The 23539-nt window shown below is 39.0% G+C and overlaps 1 protein-coding gene across 2 annotated transcripts in view; it reads right to left on the bottom strand.

Moving 5' to 3' along the window:
• Nucleotides 1-23539, bottom strand: part of PARP4 (poly(ADP-ribose) polymerase family member 4) — a 133954-nt gene that overhangs the window by 101851 nt on the left and 8564 nt on the right. The window contains exons 1-3 of one of the 2 annotated variants that reach the window (XM_077158766.1): nucleotides 19824-20055; nucleotides 6063-6195; nucleotides 4082-4283 (exon numbers count right to left, since the gene is read on the bottom strand). In XM_077158766.1, the coding sequence (XP_077014881.1) occupies nucleotides 4082-4283; nucleotides 6063-6194 (334 nt within the window). In that variant the 5' untranslated portion in view covers nucleotide 6195; nucleotides 19824-20055. Of the gene's footprint in view, nucleotides 1-4081; nucleotides 4284-6062; nucleotides 6196-19823; nucleotides 20056-23539 lie in introns of those variants that run through there. The other variant, XM_077158767.1, reaches the window with a different exon arrangement.

The following is a 23539-nucleotide window of genomic DNA, read 5'->3' as shown; positions in this document are numbered from 1 at the left end:
GACCAAAAGGGGGAAGAGAGAAATGAAACAAAATAAAGCTTCAGTGGCTAAGAGATTTCAGTGTTGAGAGATCATCTTGGAGGTTCTTCTGCATTGTGTGGATATTCCTTTTTGGTTTTTGGTGGATTGGAACGGCTAGAATGAAATACTTGGGAACTGTTGAACTGTATTCTAGTAGCCTTGATTCTTAAAGATGACTGTATAACTCTATGACTTTTACAATGTGTGTGATTATGAAAACCTTGTGGCTGATGTTCCCTTTATTAAGGATATGCACAGATCAGTAAAAAACTAAGGACAGGGGGTGCGAGGGTAGCTCAGTGGTAGAATTCTCGCCTGCTATGCAGGAGACCTGGGTTGGATCATGGCCCATGCACTTCCCCCCCAAAAAACAAACAAGCAAACAAAAAAAAAACCCAAACAAATAAAAAATTCAACAAATGATGCTGTAATAACAGAATACTCACATGGAAAAAGAATGAAATGTGACCCCGTCATACAAAAAAAAAACAAAAAAAAACAAACCCCACAAAACTAAGGACAATAAATAAATAAATAATGGTGGGGGATAAAGGGTAAAAAAATTGGATAAGATTGCAATATTAATGATCAGTGAGAGGGAGGGGTAAAGGGTATGGGATGCATGAGTTTTTTTTCCTTTCTTTCTTTTTCTGGAGTGATACAAATGTTCTAAAAATGATCATGGTGATGAATACACAACCATATGATGCCATTGAGAGCCACTGATTGTATACTTTGGATGGTCTGTATGGTGTGTGAAGATATCGCAATGAAAATATTTTTTTAAAAAAGGTCCATCCTGGGCGGGCCATGGTGGCTTAGCAAGCAGAGTTCTCGCCTGCCATGCCAAAGACCTGGGTTCAATTCCCGGTACCTGCCCATGTGAAAAAAAAAAAAAAAAGGTCCATCCTGCTTCAGTTGGGTCACTCCTTAATTGAAGTAACCTCATCAAAAGGCCCAATTCAAAATGGGTTCACAACTACAGGAATGGCTTAAGTTTTGCTGGGGTACAGAGCTCCAAGCCACCATAGTTTACCTGTCAGTTTTCTATTCATGCCTGCGTGTTTGTCCTGAGACACATTTTTCGAGATCCAATTCAACAGGGAAATGCATCCAGTAAAGCACAATATTATTATCTTTTTTAAACAGGAGCTCCTTTCAAAAATTTCTGCATGTTTTCTAAGACATCGACTTGTTCCTGGAGCTCAAAGTGTTCAGTTTCCCCACATTAACCACTCCTTCTTGGTCTTTCATACTCTTTCATTTTCTGACTTAGCTTTTGCTTCAATGAGTCCAGCTTCATGAATTTTGACCTGGGATATATCTGAGGCAGGTACAGAACTAAAGAATTTCAAGTTTGCTGTGATTTTTTTTTCTTCTGTCATGATTGTTTAGATTCTGAAGTTTCTCATTCTGCAGGGCAGCTTGTGTATGCTCAAGGAAGTCACCCAGCATTTCATTCCTCCCTTCAAGGATCTTGATGTTATCGTTAAGTTTATTTATTTTGTGAGATAGAATATTATTATGCCTCTTTATGTCTTGTATTAATTTCTTTGATTCAGTGATCTTCTGTTCCCAGTTGGATATTTTCTCTAGAAGTTTGGTGTTTTCCTCCATGCAATTCATTGTCTTCAACAAAATTTGCTGTAAACTGACTTGAAACTTCATAGCAAGGACAGAGCTCCAAATGAAAAAAGCAAACAAAGCAATTTCCTAGTAGCAGAAATAATGATAGGCTTCCAAAGAATTCCAGAAAAATCAGGATCAGGACGAACAATTATCAGGCAGAAGAATATCAACCAGATTGAATGCACTGAATGGGAATGGGAGGTATTCTTTCATATATTCATGAATTACCTGAATCAAATCCTTTGTAAAATTTCCAAAAAAATACACTCAGCTCTCATGGTTGGGTGACCTGGAGAGCCAAGTAAGAGGATCCAGAAGCGCATCCAGGATACTTCCATATCCTGCTCTCCTTTTTTGTTTCTTGGGGGTTGGGGGGCACTAGGAATATAGGGGAGGAGGTGGAGCCAGGCCAGGAAGAGGTCTGGGATAGGGAGGTGCCAGGAATGGGGATGTATCCATGGGCTTGGATACGAAGGTGTGTGAAAGGGAGACGGCAGAGGGGCTTGGTTCCTAGGAGGAAGGGGTGAGGTATAGAGAATAGCATAAAATTTTTTAATGACTTATTTTTCCTGAAAATTCTGTCACACATGGTTACGACAAAATATACTGTAGCACCAGGATTTTCATGCCACAAATAAAGGTAATGGGAAAGTTTTAGTTTAGAGGAGGGAAATTTAAACCTCCCAGGTGAGGCTGAACAATTTCTGCTTTGTATTTGTCTTACAGAGGAATCCCAACACTATCATATTATGGTATAGGAATAACTTTTAATGTAATAATTTTTTCCTAGCTTTAATTATACCATCACAATTTCAAAGTTCATCAATGTATATGTAGCAGTTCTGAACCTGACTGCATTATTCTGGATGTTGAAAAATCTGTTTACAATGTGGAAAGAATCTTTATCTTGCTCATTTCTCCTTTGGTACCATCCTCTGAGAGAATAAGAAAGTCTGATGACACTAGTTGCATTTCTGGACAATAGCTGTCTAAAGAGCTTTGCCATCTGGTATGTTTATTATAATAATACCTATTACAAATTAATATTGATATCAAGTATATACATATAAATTAATATTGATCAGAATGGCTTGACTTATAATCTGACTTACTAGGAATACGTTTCTCTATGTCCAAAAGGCTTTCCTTTCTTCTTGGACAGATTTCAAAATAAAATCTGGGTTCTTCTGAAACAACTTCTCTAGCAAAATATGGGTCATAAAATTCCCATAGTCATTAACTTCCGGTGATAATTTTTTTTTCATATGCTATATGGCGTGGTCACATTTCATTATTTTTCCACGTGAGTATCCTGTTACTACAGCACCATTTGCTGAATTGTTGTATGTCTGTTTTGCTTGCTGTTTGATTTTCGGGATGTGCATGGATTGGGAATCAAACCTGAGTCCCCTGCATGGCAGGTGAGAATTTACCACTGACCTACCCTTGCAACTCCAGTTCGGGTAATAATTTTTTAACAGAAAAAGCTTTCCCCCTCCCAGCTAAAAATACACATCAACTTTCTGAGATTGTCAATGTCTTTGTAGTCATTTCAAATCTGAACACACTAGACTGAATGTTGAGAAATCTAGTCATTTTCATTATCCAGATTCTGTGTTTGTGAATTTGCCTACTTGCTAAAATTTATTTCTAACCCCCAGACCAATACAATACTTGTGGTGCTTTTGTGTTTGTTCATGGGCATGGGCAGAGTGGTGAAAAATTTGTGTCACCCTATGTGTACAGTCCTAGCAGAGGGCAAACGAGGCTACACTTTGCCTTCTTGTTTTAGCATGCAGGCTACTAACAAGTGTCCTTTTCCCAGTATGAAAGATGTCTTGTTTTTTGCATTTTTGTGCTTTTTGTTGGTGATTTCACTGTTTAAAATAGTCCCTGAGGCATAGTGCTGAAGTGCTGTCTAGTGCTCCAAAATACAAGAAGGCTGTGATGTGCCTTACAAAGAAAATAGGTGTATTAGATAAATTTGAATCAGGCATTATTTATAGAACTGTTGGCCATGAGTTCAACGTTAATGAATCAACAATATATATTAACTGAGGTGTTTTTAAATAGAAACACACCTAAAACAAGGTTATGCAATTGACTGGTTGATGAAAATGTTACCAGAGGCTCACAGAACCCTAACCCTGTATTTCCCATAGGAACAGTGGTTCAATATTCATTAATTCAGTGTTTGCGGCAATTTTATAGAACATTGACTACCACAAATAATGAGAATGGGCTGTATCTCTATTACTTAGGTAGTCTTCTGTTTTTCATTATTTTTGCTGTCCATTTTCTGAGGTAACAAAGTCTAAATAATCTTGTAGCATTTTTGGACAATCCCTTGTCTGTAATATCTTCAGCAAACCAAAATGTTCATTATAGCACCTCTGCTATATTAAGTGCATAATATGAAATAAATACTTACCTGCACTGCTTGCTTTTTGGCCAGGTGGTGGCATGATGTCCACTGATTTATTAGGAACATAATTCTTGACATCCAAAAGTTTCTTTTCTTTGATAGATTCCCATATAAAATCTGGATTTGCAATATGGATATGTTTGTTTTGGATGCATTTCAGCTGATACTCACTCAGAACATCAACATTGTCTAAGATTACATGTGTGCACTAAGAAAAAAAAGAATCAATCCATTATGCATTAGTAGAAACAAAACTCAAATTATTTGCATCTGTAACTTTCACCTTACAAAGTCTTGTTTGCAGGTGATCTGTGGTAATAATTCTCAGATTTCTAAAACTTTTGTAAATAGTCTTATTTCTAGCTACATAAGAGTTAAAAAAAAAAGTTTAAAGAATATGGGTATTGGGGGCGGGCCATGGTGGGCGCGGGCCAGGCAGAGTTCTCACTTGCCAAATTGAAGACCCAAGTTTGATTCCTGGTGCCTGCCCAGAGGGGAAAAAAAAAAGAGTATAGGTGTACCATAATTTATTAAGTAACCCCAGGTGTTAGGTATTATCACATATACATCTTTCTGCATTTGTTACTCCCTTACTTTTCTTAGGAATGGAATGGGAGATTCAAAGGTATTCATTATTTTTTGTTTTATTTTAATTTGATAATTAGTCATTGCATTAATTTATTTTTTAACAGTATACGCACAGTATAGAATTTCTAAAAAATAGAATAATAGTAATATGTTAACATCTCCCCCACTCCAGTTCCCAGTTTCTCTTCCAAAGTTCCTTTTCCTGGTATATTTTCTATGCATAGGCAAACACACATAAATACAGAGCACTTTCGGATTTTAACTACAAATTGCAACACACTGTATATACTCTTCTGTCCTTGCTCTTTCACTCACAATTCATCTTGGACATCATCCCTCATCCTTACCCATAGAGCGTCTCCATCCTTATAGTAGCTAGTTTTCATATTCCTCCTTTCAAATGTTTATATACACTGACAAAACTCCAACAAGGTTGCACTCACAGTATGTGAGAGTTTCTAAAAATCAGAGACCATGTTGGCATGCTCCTTCCAGAAGATAAACTGAGAAGGTGTAACACACATGAATTATTCACCCATCCTTGCAATGGTAAGAACAGGTAAGGGAGGGAAATACATCAGTTATGAGGACATTCCATTTCTGATATACATAGACAAACCACTAAACTTCAAGAGAAATACCCACTGTCGAGCTGGAGTTGAATTTGGTTCACAGAACTAACAAGGCTCGTCCATGCTGAGCCCCAAGGTGTGGGTTCTCAGGAAGGACAGACTGCTGAGTTGGCTGATCAGTTGAGGGGAGAACCAGAGAACCAGGTCCCACATCCACAGCCCCTTTGGGCTTCATTTATTACTTCCTGCAATGGGGTGGTTAAAAAAAGGGAGGTTGGCTTTGACTATTTTCAAGATTTCATCCAGCCGTGAAATTCTATCAACTGTCAGGCCTGTAGTTAATTTCAAGAAAAGGAGGCCAACTTTCTTCGGCCTTTAAACAAACAAGACAAAAAGGTCGGTTTACACTGCATATTTTTCTTCCTATCCCCCATGAAGGGTATCACTTTTGTGTGTCACTCAGGGTTGATTTATATAGTTGATGGGCTACAACTTTCTTTTTGCAAATACTGTGCACTGTGGCTCTTTTCCTTTCGGAAAATAGATTTGGCTGGCCTAACATTATTTCTATTTGCATTTTCAGCTGGACTCCAATAATATCAGATTCACAGGCATCTAGGATTGTTTGACAGCAAACTAAAACAGACAGTCTCCTCCTGCCTGCCTCTCCTTGGCCTGGTTTCTTCCCTGCTGCTGGTGTCACAATTTATCTTGCCTTCATGGACATTCTCCTGCTGAAGAGTTTCTCTGCACACTCTTACAACCAGTACCTTATGCTCCCTTAATGCATGATGTTGATTATAAGTTCTAATGAAATTTGCGGATACCTGAGGATTTAGTGAAAAGGAAAATTTGCCACCGTTTTCCTTAATGTCAGTCTGTAGTTTTTTCTTCTGGTCACGAGGTAAGTACTTGAGTTTCAAACAGAAGGTACAATTTGCAAAGATTCCCACAGTCATCCTGTAGAAAAAAAAAAATCAAACCACAGCTTTTAAGGACTTTCTTTTCAGTAAATCTAAATGACAGTGAATTTAGCATTGTTCTCCATGCAAACTCTGAGAAAATTAGACATGATTTTTTAAAAAAAGGATAACAATCATATGATAACCACAAAAACTGAACATTATATATTCTGGCTTACAATGTGTGCATTGGTTTTAGAATCATTTCTAGCTTTTATGGATGATATAACACCAAAACTCTCTTGTAGATGCTTATATATCATGATGAAAACAAATACTGATTACAGATCAAGTGTGTGGCTGAAGAATATAAAAACATTTACAGTATTTCCAAGTTAAAAGTTAAGATTATGTGATTGTGAAACCACGAATTTTTATGTATAAATCTCCTATAAATTCAAAGAGGCTGTTTCACTAGGTATATAGCTTTTTTTAAAGCCATCTTGGAGATAGTAACAAAACAAATTAGGTTTTGATAGGTATATAAGAATGCACTAGAAGTTAATTTGTTTGACTGTATCACACATTCTCACATGGAGAATTACTTCTAAAAAAATAAGCTTATTTTAAATTGAAAAAAATTTAAAGTGAATTTAACAATATACTAATAAATGGTAAATTACTGGGTTTAATTCCCAATAGCTATTTGTCAAGTTTTACAAACGTCATCTCTAACAGTGTTTCCCAAAGTAAGTTCATGTTACTTGAATGGTGGCCCCTTCATCTAGTGCTTGTTAAACAAAGGTCAACAAGTGTCCTTTATGGCTTTGTTGCTGTGGGGAGCAGCGTTAAGTGTCCCCAGAGTATGCAGCGGTTCCCAACCTTCTTTGGCACTGCTCTGGACCAAATCACGACCCCCACAAAAGACATGTTCAAGTCCTAATCCCCAGTCTTGAGGATGGGAACCCATTTGTAAATAGGACCCTTGGAGATGTTATTGGTTAAGGTGAAGCCAAACTGAACGAGGGTGGGCCTCATCTGATATCACTGGAGTTCTGATAACCAGAGGAAATTGGATATGGAGGAGACAAAAGGAGGCAGGTAGCCATGTGATGCAGGCAGAGATCAAATAACGGATGGCTGGCAAGCCATCACCAGAATGCTACAGACTTCAAAGGAAGCATGGACCTGCTGACCCCTTGATCTTAGACTTCTAGTCCCCAAAACTGCCAGAAAAATAAATCACGTTGTTTAAGCCAACTGGTTTGTCGCATTTGTTATAATAGTCCTAGAAAATAAAGACAGGCACAAATCCCTTCACGTTAGTGTTTATCAGAACATATGTAGGATTCCTTGACCCCTCCTCTTTCTACCTGCTCTCTAAATGTTTAACTTCTTCAAGATTGGAGTCTGCACTCCAACCCCTTGGCTTAAGTCACAGCATACATTACCAAAGCTTTGGAGGCCATCTCTGCACTGACAACTCTAACCTGTCTGGGTCCTGACCCAGGCAGGACAAATGCCCACTACTTTCCTGGGACCTACCTCTAGTCTCACAGGCACCTCCCATCGCCCTGTCCCCATTCTGGGCCTTTCCCTGTGCCCCTTTAGAAAATGTCTGCCACTGTCCAATTACACTCTCATGGCACAAACCTCGGTCCCAGCCCTGATTTCTCCCTCCCTTAACCCTTTAGTTCTCAGCATCTCCTGTCACTAGTATTCCTGAATGCAATGTAACCTATTCATGTTTGCCATCATGGTCTGCACAGCCCTGGTAGGCTCACCTGAACCTGAACGATATACCCTGATCTGTCTCCCTGTTTCTGTTCATTCTCTGCTTCCCAGCTCTCTTCCAGACTGCAGCATGAGGGATCTTTTTTTGAAATTACATTTCCAATACAATATAAAGTCCGAATCACCATTCAAGGCCTGGCCTCCCTCTCCAACCCACGTTGCCCCTCTCTTCCACTCTGCCCTGGCCCCTAACAGTTTACCTTCAGGTCCATCAAAACCCCACACTTGCTCCTTCTGGGCCTTCCCACATGCCACTCCTCCTCCCTGGACCCCGTTCCCCCACCCCACCTACACCTGAATACCCCCATCTAGTACCCAGTAGGATCTGTCCAATGAATGAACAAATTTAGTGTTCACAATTTTTTTCTTTCCCTTGAGGTCTTGTTAAACTAAAATCTCATGATTTAATTCTGCCTTTCCTTAAATTCACATTTAGTAATTCGATATTTATTGCCTTTAACATTCAAAGTGATTGATTCATAAATGAGCATCTGCTTGTGGATGGGAGTGATACTAATGATGGATACCCAGATATATATTACATCATACAGTTTAGATTATTCAATCTTGCTTTTACTATCTAACAGTTACTCAACAATTAAAAAAAAAAATCAAAACTCTTTAATGAGTCCTTAACAATTTTAAGGAGAGTCTCCCAGTATATCACAAGCCAGGCTATAATGGATGAGGCTGAAGTAAGGGTGGCAGCTCTGGATCTTCTAGGTATGTTTTTAGTCCCCGGACCTTTTAAAAAAAGGTTTTCTAATGGAAAAGTAGTTCATGCTCACTGAAGAAAATGTGGAAAATACAGAACTACATAACAACAGCAAGATATACTGAAAACTTAGGGGCCATGTTAGCATTTTGTTTTGTTTTTTGCTTCTAGGCTTTTATCTAGTCTATTTGTAATGTAATATATTATCCATTTTATCAAAATTGAAATTCCAAATTATCAACAGCCCCTTCCAAGTGAAAAAGTTAGAATGGGCATAGCCCAAATACCTCTAAAAAACAGGGGACGGAGAAGATGGCGGTATAGTAAGACGCCGGGTCTTAGTTCCTCCTCCAGAACAGCTACTTGGGGAGTAGAAACGATACAGAACAGCTCCCGGGGCCACAACAGAGATCAAGAAGACAGCGTACCCCATTCTGGAATGGCTGGCTGGCTGAGAGAACCCACTCCGGTGAGAACGCCGAGGGGCGCGGGCTTCCCCGGGCTGGAGCTGCAAGCAGCCGGAGTCCCTCCCTTCCCCCTTCCCGGGCCAGCTGGGAGAATTGGACAGGCGGTCCCCTCAAGCCGCGGCGGCTAGCGTCCCCACCACGTGCGGCCCCCCGGACCAACTGGGAGAATTGGATCGGAGATCCCCAGGCCGCGGCGAACGGTGACCGGGGTCCCTTCCAAACACGTGACTCCCCGGTTCGGCTGGGAACAGTGCACTCTCCCGGGCCGGCTAGGAGATTCGGACAGGTGCTCACCCGGGCTGCGGCAGCTGGCGACACTCCCCGCATTCGGATCCCCAGGCCGGATGGCACTCTTCCAAGCCGCTTCAGTTGGCGAACCTCCCCCACGGCGAGAGTTTTCCAAAGTTAAAGGACCCACAGCACCTTTTACTGGTGGGACCCGCAGACAAACGAGTGCCACGAGTGTCACCTACTTGGCAGAATAAGAAAAACAGAACCCAGACATTACACAGAAAAATCTTTCAACCTGTTGGGTCCAACACCCAGGGAAATCTGACTAAATGCCCAGACGCCAGCAGAAGATAACGGATCACGCTCAGAAAATTGAAAATATGGCCCAGTCAAAGGAACAAACCAATAGTTCAAATGAGATACAGGAGCTGAGACAACTAATGCGAACAGAAATGGAAAACCTCTTCAAAAACCAAATCGATAAATTGAGGGAGGACATGAAGAAGACATGGGCTGAACAAAAAGAAGAAATAGAAAAACTGAAAAAACAAATCACAGAACTTATGGAAATGAAGGATAAAGTAGAAAAGATGGAAAAAACAATGGATACCTACAATGATAGATTTAAAGAGAGAGAAGATAGAATTAGTGATTTGGAGGATGGAACATCTGAATTCCAGAAAGAAACAGAAACTATAGAGAAAAGAATGGAAAAATTTGAACAGGAGATCAGGGAACTGAAGGACAATTTGAAGTGCACAAATATACGTGTTGTGGGTGTCCCAGAAGGAGAAGAGAAGGGGAAAGGAGGAGAAAAACTAATGGAAGAAATTATCACTGAAAATTTCCCAACTCTTATGAAAGACCTAAAATTACAGATCCAAGAAGTGCAGCGCACCCCAAAGAGAATAGACCCAAATAGGCGTTCTCCAAGACACTTACTAATTAGAATGTCAGAGGTCAAAGAGAAAGAGCGGATCTTGAAAGCAGCAAGAGAAAAACAACCCATCACATACAAGGGAAACCCAATAAGACTATGTGTAGATTTCTCAGCAGAAACCATGGAAGCTAGAAGACAGTGGGATGATATATTTAAATTACTAAAAGAGAAAAACTGCCAACCAAGACTCCTATATCCAGCAAAATTGTCCTTCAAAAATGAGGGAGAAATTAAAACATTCTCAGACAAAAAGTCACTGAGAGAATTTGTGAACAAGAGACCAGCTCTGCAAGAAATACTAAAGGGAGCACTAGAGTCAGATACGAAAACACAGAATAGAGAGGTATGGAGAAGAGTGTAGAAAGAAGGAAAATCAGATATGATGTACATAATACAAAAGGCAAAATGGTAGAGGAAAATATTATCCAAACAGTAATAACACTAAATGTTAATGGAATGAATTCCCCAATCAAAAGACATAGACTGGCAGAATGGATTAAAAAACAGGATCCTTCTATATGCTGTCTACAGGAAACACATCTTAGACCCAAAGATAAACATAGGTTGAAAGTGAAAGGTTGGAAAAAGATATTTCATGCAAATAACAACCAGAAAAGAGCAGGAGTGGCTATACTAATATCCAACAAATTAGACTTCAAATGTAAAACAGTTAAAAGAGACAAAGAAGGACACTATATACTATTAAAAGGAACAATTAAGCAAGAAGACATAACAATCATAAATATTTACGCACCGAACCAGAATGCCCCAAAATACGTGAGGAATACACTGCAAACACTGAAAAGGGAAATAGACACATATACCATAATAGTTGGAGACTTCAATTCACCACTCTCATCAATGGACAGAACATCTAGACAGAGGATCAATAAAGAAATAGAGAATCTGAATATTACTATAAATGAGCTTGACTTAACAGACATTTATAGGACATTACATCCCACAACAGCAGGATACACCTTTTTCTCAAGTGCTCATGGATCATTCTCAAAGATAGACCATATGCTGGGTCACAAAGCAAGTCTTAACAAATTTAAAAAGATTGAAATCATACACAACACTTTCTCGGATCATAAAGGAATGAAGTTGAAAATCAATAATAGGCGGAGTGCAGAAAATTCACAAATATATGGAGGCTCAACAACACACTCTTAAACAACGAGTGGGTCAAAGAAGAAATTGCAAGAGAAATTAGTAAATACCTCGAGGCGAATGAAAATGAAAACACAACATATCAAAACTTATGGGACGCAGCAAAGGTAGTGCTAAGAGGAAAATTTATTGCCCTAAATGCCTATATCAGAAAAGAAGAAAAGGCAAAAATGCAGGAATTAACTGTCCACTTGGAAGAACTGGAGAAAGAACAGCAAACTAATCTCAAAGCAAGCAAAAGGAAAGAAATAACAAAGATTAGAGCAGAAATAAATGAAATTGAAAACATGAAAACAATAGAGAAAATCAATAAGACCAGAAGTTGGTTTTATGAGAAAATCAATAAGATTGATAGGCCCTTAGCAAGACTGGCAAAAAGAAGAAGAGAGAGGATGCAAATAAATAAGATCAGAAATGGAAGAGGAGACCTAACTACTGACCTCACGGAAATAAAGGAGGTAATAACAGGATACCATGAACAACTTTACTCTAATAAATACAACAATTTAAATGAAATGGACAGGTTCCTGGAAAGACATGAACACCAACTTTGACTCAAGAAGAAATAGATGACCTCAACAAACCAATCACAAGTAAAGAAATTGAATTAGTCATTCAAAAGCTTTCTAAAAAGAAAAGTCCAGGACCAGACGGCTTCACATGTGAATTCTATCAAACATTCCAGAAAGAATTAGTACCAACTCTCCTCAAACTCTTCAAAAAAATCGAAGTGGAGGGAAAGCTACCGAATTCATTCTATGAAGCCAACATCACCCTCATACCAAAACCAGGCAAAGATATTACAAAAAAAGAGAACTACAGACCAATCTCTCTAATGAATATAGATGCAAAAATCCTCAATAAAATTCTAGCAAATCGTATCCAACAACACATTAAAAGAATTATACATCATGACCAAGTAGGATTCATCTCAGGTATGCAAGGATGGTTCAACATAAGAAAATCAATTAATGTAATACACCATATCAACAAATCAAAGCAGAAAAATCACATGATCATCTCAATTGACGCAGAGAAGGCATTTGACAAGATTCAACATCCTTTCCTGCTGAAAACACTTCAAAAGATAGGAATACAAGGGAACTTCCTTAAAATGATAGAGGGAATATATGAAAAAACCCACAGCTAATATCATCCTCAATGGGGAAAAATTGAAAACTTACCCCCTAAGATCAGGCACAAGACAAGGATGTCCATTATCACCACTATTATTCAACATTGTGTTGGAGGTTCTAGCCAGAGCAATTAGACAAGAAAAAGAAATACAAGGCATCAAAATTGGAAAGGAAGAAGTAAAACTATCACTGTTTGCCGACGATATGATACTATACGCCGAAAACCCGGAAAAATCCACAACAAAATTACTAGAGCTAATAAATGAGTACAGCAAAGTAGCAGGTTACAAGATCAACATTCAAAAATCTGTAGCATTTCTATACACTAGTAATGAACAAGCTGAGGGGGAAATCAAGAAACGAATCCCATTTACAACTGCATCTAAAAGAATAAAATACCTAGGAATAAATTTAACTAAAGAGACAAAAAAGCTATATAAAGAAAACCACAAAAAACTGTTAAAAGAAATCACAGAAGACCTAAATAGATGGAAGGGCATACCGTGTTCATGGATTGGAAGACTAAATATAGTTAAGATGTCAATCCTACCTAAATTGATTTCCAGATTCAATGCAATACCAATCAAAATCCCAACAACTTATTTTTCAGAAATAGAAAAACCAATAAGCAAATTTATCTGGAAGGGCAGGGTGCCCCGAATTGCTAAAAACATCTTGAAAAAAAAAAAACGAAGCTGGAGGTCTCGCGCTGCCTGACTTTAAGGCATATTATGAAGCCACAGTGGTCAAAACAGCATGGTATTGGCATAAAGATAGATATATCGACCAATGGAATCGAATAGAGTGCTCAGATATACACCCTCTCATCTATGGACCTTGATCTTTGATAAGGCAGTCAAGCCAACTCACCTGGGACAGAACAGTCTCTTCAATAAATGGTGCCTAGAGAACTGGATATCCATATGCAAAAGAATGAAAGAAGACCCGTATCTCACACCCTATACAAAAGTTAACTCAAAATGGATCAAAGATCTAAACATTAGGTCTAAGACCATAAAACAGTTAGAGCAAAATGTTGGGAGATATCTTATGAAACTTACAATTGGAGGCGGTTTTATGGACCTTAAACCTAAAGCAAGAGCACTGAAGAAGGAAATAAATAAATGGGAGCTCCTCACAATTAAACACTTTTGTGCATCAAAGAACTTCATCAAGAAAGTATAAAGACAGCCTACACAATGGGAGACAATATTTGGAAACGGCATACCAGATAAAGGTCTAGTATCCAGAATTTATAAAGAGATTGTTCATCTCAACAACAAAAAGACAGCCAACCCAATTACAAAATGGGAAAAAGACTTGAACAGACACTTCTCAGAAGAGGAAATAGAAATGGCCAAAAGGCACATGAAGAGATGATCAATGTCCCTGGCCATTAGAGAAATGCAAATCAAAACCACAATGAGATATCATCTCACACCCACCAGAATGGCCATTATCAACAAAACAGAAAATGACAAGTGCTGGAGAGGATGCGGAGAAAGAGGCACACTTATCCACTGTTGGTGGGAATGTCAAATGGTGCAACCACTGTGGAAGGCAGTTTGGCGGTTCCTCAAAAAGCTGAATATAGAATTGCCATACGACCCAGCAATACCATTGCTGGGAATCTACTCAAAGGACTTAAGGGCAAAGACACAAACGGACATTTGCACACCAATGTTTATAGCAGCGTTATTTACAATTGCAAAGAGATGGAAACAGCCAAAATCTCCATCAACAGAAGAGTGGCTAAACAAACTGTGGTATATACATACGATGGAATATTATGCAGCTTTAAGACAGGATAAACTTATGAAGCATGTAATAACATGGATGGACCTAGAGAACATTATGCTGAGTGAGTCTAGCCAAAAACTAAAGGACAAATACTGTATGGTCCCACTGATGTGAACGGACATTCGAGAATAAATTTGGAATATGTCATTGGTAACAGAGCTCAGCAGGAGTTAGAAACAGGGTAAGATAATGGGCAATTGGAGCTGAAGGGATACAGACTGTGCAACAGGACTAGATACAAAAACTCAAAAATGGACAGCACAATAATACCTAATTGTAAAGTAATCATGTTAAAACACTGAATGAAGCTGCATCTGAGCTATAGGTTTTTGCTTTGTTTTGTTTTGTTTTTACTATTATTACTTTTATTTTTTTCTCTATATTAACATTCTATATCTTTTTCGGTTGTGTTGGTAGTTCTTCTAAACCGATGCAAATGTACTAAGAAACGATGATCATGCATCTATGTGATGATGTTAAGAATTACTGATTGCATATGTAGAATGGTATGATTTCTAAATGTTGGGTTAATTTCTTTTTTTCCGCTAATTAAAAAAAAAAAAAAGAGAAGGGATAATTGGAGCTGAAGGGATACAGACTGTGCAACAGGACTGGATATAAAAACTCAGAATTGGAGAGCACAATACTACCTAATTGTAATGCAATTATGTTAAAACATTGAATGAAGCTGCATGTGAGGTATAGGTTTTTTTTTCTCTCTATTATCGTTTTAATTCTTATTTTGTTGTCTTTTTATTTCTTTTTCTAAATCGATGCAAATGTACTAAGAAATGATGAATATGCAACTATGTGATGAGAATAAGAATTACTGATTGTACATGTAGAATGGAATGATTTCTAAATGTTTTGTTAATTTTTTTTTTAATTAATAAAAAAAAAACAAAAACAAAACGAAGCTGGAGGTCTCGCGCTGCCTGACTTTAAGGCATATTATGATGCCACAGTGGTCAAAACAGCATGGTATTGCCATAAAGATAGATATATCGACCAATGGAATCGAATAGAGTGCTCAGATATACACCCTCTCATCTATGGACATTTGATCTTTGAAAAGGCAGTCAAGCCAACTCACCTGGGACAGAACAGTCTCTTCAATAAATGGTGCCTAGAGAACTGGATATCCATATGCAAAAGAATGAAAGAAGACCCGTATCTCACACCCTATACAAAAGTTAACTCAAAATGGATCAAAGATCTAAACATTAGGTCTAAGACCATAAAACAGTTAGAGGAAAATGTAGGGAGATATCTTATGAAACTTACAATTGGAGGCGGTTTTATGGACCTTAAACCTAAAGCAAGAGCACTGAAGAAGGAAATAAATAAATGGGAGCTCCTCAAAATTAAACACTTTTGTGCATCAAAGAACTTCATCAAGAAAGTATAAAGACAGCCTACACAATGGGAGACAATATTTGGAAACGGCATACCAGATAAAGGTCTAGTATCCAGAATTTATAAAGAGATTGTTCATCTCAACAACAAAAAGACAGCCAACCCAATTACAAAATGGGAAAAAGACTTGAACAGACACTTCTCAGAAGAGGAAATAGAAATGGCCAAAAGGCACATGAAGAGATGATCAATGTCCCTGGCCATTAGAGAAATGCAAATCAAAACCACAATGAGATATCAACTCACACCCACCAGAATGGCCATTATCAACAAAACAGAAAATGACAAGTGCTGGAGAGGATGCGGAGAAAGAGGCACACTTATCCACTGTTGGTGGGAATGTCAAATGGTGCAACCACTGTGGAAGGCAGTTTGGCGGTTCCTCAAAAAGCTGAATATAGAATTGCCATATGACCCAGCAATACCATTGCTAGGTATCTACTCAAAGGACTTAAGGGCAAAGACACAAACGGACATTTGCACACCAATGTTTATAGCAGCATTATTTACAATTGCAAAGAGATGGAAACAGCCAAAATGTCCATCAACAGACGAGTGGCTAAACAAACTGTAGTATATACATATGATGGAATATTATGCAGCTTTAAGACAGAATAAACTTATGAAGCATGTAATAACATGGATGGACCTAGAGAACATTATGCTGAGTGAGTCAAGCCAAAAACTAAAGGACAAATACTGTATGGTCCCACTGATGTGAACCGACATTCGAGAATAAACTTGGAATATGTCATTGGTAACAGAGTCCAGCAGGAGTTAGAAACAGGTTAAGATAATGGGTAATTGGAGCTGAAGGGATACAGACTGTGCAACAGGACTAGATACAAAAATTCAAAAATGGACAGCACAATAATACCTAATTGTAAAGTAATCATGTTAAAACACTGAATGAAGCTGCATCTGAGCTATAGGTTTTTGTTTTGTTTTTTTGTTTTTTTTTACTGTTATTATTACTTTTATTTTTTTTCTGTATATTAACATTCTATATCTTTTTCTGTTGTGTTGCTAGTTCTTCTAAACCGATGCAAATGTACTAAGAAACGATGATCATGCATCTATGTGATGATGTGAAGAATTACTGAATGCATATGTAGAATAGTATGATTTCTAAATGTTGGGTTAATTTCTTTTTTTCCGTTAATTAATAAAAAAATTAAAAAAATAAAAAATAAAAAAAAACAGGGGAAAGACCAAAGTAATGTTGGAATTATACAGAGAAGGTAGGGTTTAGCAAATGAGTATTTTTCTGTATCATGATATTGATATTTCTTTTAGTCTCCAGTATCTGAAAGCAGCAAGAAGAACCTATATTTGTGGAAGTGTGACCTATACCAAACTCTGAAATCTGTTCTCCAACTAACTGTGGTGCTGTGCTTTGAAATTTATTTCCTTTCTATATATATGTTATTTTTCACAGAAAAGAAAAAAAACTTGATTATGATGATAAATGCACAGCTATATGGTGATATGACCACTGATTATACACTTTGGATGACAACATGGTATATAAATATATAATATATATAAATAAAAATGAATAATTACAAAAAAACAATTCTTAGAAGTACTGAGTCAAAGAGTTTGAACAATTTTTATTCTTATTAAATTGTATTACTTTTCTGTTTTGCTTAAATTTCCTAATACACTAGGAAATTGCTATATATTAGTCTCTCTTAACATAGCTTCCTCCCCAAACATAACAGTTAATGACTAAGAAGAAAAAAAAAAAGCACTCACAGTGATGGAAATATATTCTAAACTGGTTGTGGTGATGATGTACTACTTGGTACACTTACTAAAAATCATTGTATATGGAATTAAAATGAGCACATTTAATGGTATGTAAATTATACCTCACTAGTGTTGCTTACAAAAAACGTTCCCACATTCTCTGTATCCAGAGATAGCGCCAGTGTTGATATTTCGGTATATTTCCAGTATTATTCTTTCCTATATCATTCTATTTTATTAATTATTTTATAAAATATAAATATTGATTAACATTGCACATTCAGTTTTATACCTGGTTTCTCTTTGGCTTTTATCGAGCATTTTCCCACGCCACTAAATAGTCTTCGAAAATATTTTTGATAGCTACATAAATAAGCTTTTGGTTTATTTAACTCCTCCCGAGTCATCAGATATTGGTTTAATTAAGTTGTTCACTATTAAAAACTCACTTTGGGGGAATTGTTTATATACACATTTTGACCAAACCTGCCATTGTTTTCTTAGAATGGATGGCCAAAGGTGGAATTACTGAATCAAAGCGTACAAACATTTTGAACATAAATCTTTGGCATGTTCTCAGCACCTGAGGCTATGTAGGAAGTAGAGAAACTGAGGCACTGAGTTTTGTAAACTCTCAAGTCCAGTCTTGACTTCTGTCACGCTATAGATTCTATCTTCATCTCTCAAAACTCCCCTTTTCCTTCAGCCAGTGCCTGGATCAGGTTTGGGCTCAGGCAGGGCATCAACTGGACTAGTTTACTACCTTCTTGTCACGTGGCCACGGGTGGCTTCCTCCTTTCAAACCATTCTCTATACAGCAGCCAAAGGTCATTTATGCTTTCACTGAGTACCTGTTAAATATATAAAGATATGCATGGACACCAGGCAAGGCCCTGGTCAGGCTCTACAGCCAACCTGCACAGGTCACTACAGTAGGCCCCTTCCTGAGTCTTCCATGGGTCAGGCCCTATTCTAGGGACACAAGACAATAGGGCATGGTCCCAGCCTCTGAGAAACTCACCACCCCCCTCAAAAATCCCTCGCTACTCTATCTTATAAACAGTTGGTGCTTCTGGTGCAGTTGGGAGCAAGAGGCTTACTGCCTCATGAGCTCCCTGTCTTAGAATGGGCATTTTTCCTCTCGGACAGCCCTAGGCTTTACCCTGTTAAAGGTTCAGCTCAAGAGCCTCCGGCCCAGAAAGCTTTCCCTGACTGCTCTGATTTAGCAGCCCTGCCCCACTAGCTCCAGCGCTCAAGGCTATCGTGTCCTGTCGTACACCATTCTCCAATCACTGGCTCTTTGTCCTTTCCCCATTATCAGTTTCTGCAGAAGGGCGGGTCCCATGTGAGGGGCCAGGCATCCTTCATCTTTATAATCCTAAAATCTAGCCCACTTTTGGTATACAGGAGGCATTTAATAAAGCCGAGACTTACAGAAAAGCCTTCTGACACAATATGCATCTTTGGACTCAAAGGGCATCTCTCCCTCACCTCCTAAATGGCCTGCTGAACCCCTAAAAAGCAAAGGTATCACTTTGGTAACACTCCCACCACCACGGCCCACCCTGGCCCTGAGCGCACGACCACGTCCAAGGCACCGCACCGTGAGTTTTCAAAGGGAACGTTTCCTTGATCCCAGCACCACCTGCAAAGGGCCTGAGCTTGAACTTTCGGCCGGGTTCACTGCGCGGATGAGTCATAGTGCGTTTCCACAGGAACTACTAAGTGATTTAAAGGCATTTGAGTTCGGATTTCAGCAAGCACTAGAACGTCCCTGTTATTGTTTGCCCAGTTACTCATGACTAGTTTAGATTACATTTCCTGATTAAATATCGTAAAAACTTGTACTCTGGCACACATTTCCTTTGAAATGTAACTTTCATTTTCGCGAGTAAGGATGGACTACGGCCAAGGTGACTGCACCCTGCGCCCATCCCCCACCCCCACCGCCCCTCCTTGGGCGAAGGACCCCTGTTCTCTGCGCGAGGAGGGTCCCGCGCCCTACAGGGGTCAGGTTTCCGCGACGCAGTGAACTTTCTCGATGTCTCTGTACAGCCCGGCTGTGCCATCGCGCCGGTCACGGGAGCCAGCAGGCCCCTTAGGCGCAAAGGGCCGAGCGCCGTAAAGAAGACGTCGATGTCGCCCACAGCACAGCGCAGCGCAGGGAGATGGTTTCCGAAGGCTGCGTAGACGCGCTTCTCCCGGCAGAGGCACCTCCCGCCAACCCCAACCCGGACCCCGGCCACCCCGGCGCCCACGCACCTGGCAGAGGGTCCGCACGCGCTCCCGGGAGTTCGCAGCTCTGGCGTTCCCCTATTCAGGGTGCTCCCATGACCTGCCCAATTCCAGCTGGTCCCCGCTCCTGGCGCCCCCAGTCTCCTGGGACGTCGGGAGCGGTCGGGCTGGGCGGACCCGGCTGGGCTGGGCGGGGGCAAACGCGAGCGGAACCGTTCGGCTCCCGCCTCCAGAGGCCGAGCCGGACTCCGGGCCTAGGGCCGGGCTTCTCCAGTGCAGACGGCCGTGGGCGGCACTGGGAGCCGGGCGCTGGGCGGGTGGTTTCATTTTCACAATCAGACCGCAGGTATAGAAAAATTTTCAGTTTCCTTTTTCAGGCAGGATTTGGCCAAGAAGAGCAACTCCAAATTTGGAAGTTGGAACAGGTGGGTGTGTGACTGCCAATGAACTGAGAAATGAGGGAAATTCCTGAAGGCGGAGAAGAACCAATTTTCGGATGGAGAAATGGGAGGGTAAGATAACGGACTTAGTGTAGGGCTCCCTGCATTTGAAGTTTGCGGTTGTGGCTGTAGGTAGTGGAAGTAATACCTGCGATTCTAGAGAGGTGGGAGCTGGGGCACAGATCTGTGATTCATTGATTGGAGGTAAAGTTGTGGGAAAAAAATCGGATTCCGCAGGTACTGAATAAAATGAGAATAGAAAACGTCAAGCACAAAATCTTGGCAAAGACCAATATAAACTGGTGATGTGGAAATTTTGTTTTCTATATATGTTTCCAAAATAGAAATTTAAAAAATTGTTACAAGACATAAAGGGCATATTATGTGTTGATAAAAGAGTAAAACCATCAAGGGGATTATAAACTATACACACCTAACAACAGAGTCTCACAATATATGAAGCAAAAAATGAATAGAAATGGGAGGAGAAATAATTTTACAATAATATTTAGAGACTTCAATACCCCACTTTCAATTGATTAAGTAAACAGAAGATCAATAAGGAAATAGAGGACTTGAACAACACTATATAGCAACTAGACCTACGGACTATCTGTAATATTCCACCCAACAACAGCAGAAGACAGATTATTCTAGGTACTCATGGAACATGCTCCAGGATAGAACATATGTTCGGCCAGAAAACAATTCTTAATAAATTTTAGCAGATGGAAATGTTTTAAATCTTTTATCTTCTCTGACTACAATGAATGTAACTAGAAATCAGTAACAGAAGGGAAACTTGTTTGGAAGTATGTAGAAATTAACACTTTCTGAACTTATGGAAAAAAGATGAAATCACTAGAGAAATTAGGAAATACTTTGATAAGAATGAAAAGAATAGCCCAACATTTGCAAACTTATGGGATGCAGTGAAAGCAGTGCTCAGAGGGGCATTTGTAGCTCTAAATGACTGCACTCAAAGAACTAAGATCTCAAGTTATAGAAGAAAACTAAAAAACTAGAAAAACAAGAGAAAACTAAACCCAAGGTGGGGGGGTGTTCAAGGGTAGTTCAGTGGTAGAATTCTGTCCTGCGATGTGGGAGACCCATGTTCTATTTCCAGTTCATGCACTTCCCAAAAACCAAACAAGCAAAACAAACAAACAAAAATTCAACAATTGGTGCTGCACTAATGGGATACTCACATAGAAAAATAATGAAATGTGATCCCAAATACAGCATACAAAAAAAAAAAATCACAAAAAACAAAACCTAAACCCAAAGCCACCAGAAGGAAAGAAATAATAAAACTGTATTAGAGAGAAGTAAAATAGAGACTGGACTAACAATAGAATCAATAGAAGCAAAAGTTAATTGTTTGAAAAAATTAGCAAGACTGACAAACCATTAATTAGACTAAGAAAAAGAGAGAAGACACAAATAACTAAAATCAGAAATGAAACTGGGCTATTACTAACGACCCTATAAAAGGATATTAGAGAATACCATGAATAAGTTTTCACCAACAAAGTAGATAACTTATATTAAATGGACATATTCCTAGAAACACACCAGCTACCACAATTAACTGTGGAAGAAATAGAAAATCTGAATAGACCTAAAACAAGGAAAGAGATAAAATCAAGAATCAAAAACATCTCAACAAAGGAAAGCTCAGGAGGAGATTCTACACTGCGGTATTCTAACAAACATTCAAATAAGAGTTAACACCAACCCTTCTCAAACACTTCCAAAAAAAATAGAAGAGGAGGGGACACTTCCCAACTCATTCTGTGAGGCCAGCATTACAAACAAACCCTGATACGAAAGCCAGACAAAGACATTACTAGAAAAGATAATTACAGGTCAATATTCCTTATGGACAAAAATCATTAGCAAAACAAGCAAACTGAATTTCACAGCATATTAAAAAAATTATATACCATGACCAAGTGGGGATGCAGGGGTTTTCAACATATCAAAATCAATGAATATAATAAACCAGATTTATAGAGTAAAGGAAAAAAATCATTATCTCAATTGATAAATAAAATATCTTTGATAAGTCCAAAATACTTTTATGATAAAGACTCCCAACTGACTAGGAATAGAAGGACATTTTATCAATATGATAAAGGCCCTATATGATGAAAACACAGTTGACATCATACTCAATGGTGAAAGACTGACAGAAGCTTTCTCCCTTAGAGCAGGAACAAGAAAAGGAGGCTTGTTTTCACCACTTTTATTCAACATTGTACTGGAAAGAAGCAACCAGTCAAGTAAAAGAAATAAAAGCTGTCCAGTTTGGAAAGGAAAAAGTAAAACTATCTATATTCATGGTGTGGTAGTTAATTCAGTTGTCAATTTGGCCAGGTGAAGGCACCTAGTTCTCTTGCTGTGGCCATGAGCCAATGGTACGTGAACCTCATGTGTTGCTGATTAAATGTGCAGTCAGTTAGGAGGCTGCCCACTGCAATGAATGAAGTTTGACCTAATTGGCTGGTGCTTAAATGAGAGAGTGGAGTGTAGCACAGCCCAAGCAGCTCAGCATACCTCATCTCAGCACTCGCAGCTCAGCCCAGGCCTTTAGAGATGCAGAAAGGAATCACCCTAGGGAAAGTTGTTGGAACCCAGAGGCCTGGAGAGAAGGCCAGCAGAGATCGTCCTGTGTCTTCCCAGGTAAGAAAGAACCTAAGATGAAAGTTAACTGCCTTTCCTCTGAAGAACTAATGAAATAAATCCCCTTTTATTAAAAGCCAATCCGTCTCTGGTGTGTTGCACTCCAGCAGCTAGCAAACTAGAACACACGGATAACATCATTTTATATGCAGAAAATCCTGAAGAGTCCACAGAAGAACTATTACAGCTAATAAATTCAGAAAGTCGCAAGGTACAAGATCAGTAAACAAAAATCTGGGTGGGCAATGGTGGCACAGTGGCAGAGGTCTCGCCTGCCATGCGGAGACCTGGGTTCGATTCCCAGTGCCTACCCATGCAAAAAATAAATACATAAAAAATAAATCAGTTATTTCTATAAATTAATTATGAACAATCCAAAAGGAAATTAAGAAAACAATTCCATTTGCAATAGCATCCAAATGAATAAAGTACCTATGGATGACAAAATATTACTGAAAGAAATTCAAGAAAATTTAAATAAATGGAAAAACATCTTGTGTTCATGGACTGGAAGACAATAATGTTGAGATGTCAATATTTCCCAACAGATTCAATGTGATCTCAGACCAAAAGTACAATGGCCTTTTATTTGCAGGAATGGAAAAATTGATCCTAAAT

This window comes from Tamandua tetradactyla, chromosome 4 (assembly GCF_023851605.1).
Source record: "Tamandua tetradactyla isolate mTamTet1 chromosome 4, mTamTet1.pri, whole genome shotgun sequence".
Classification (NCBI taxonomy): domain Eukaryota; kingdom Metazoa; phylum Chordata; class Mammalia; order Pilosa; family Myrmecophagidae; genus Tamandua; species Tamandua tetradactyla.
The sequence above is the reverse complement of the archived record's forward strand: the minus strand, read 5'-3'. Positions and strand labels throughout refer to the sequence as shown.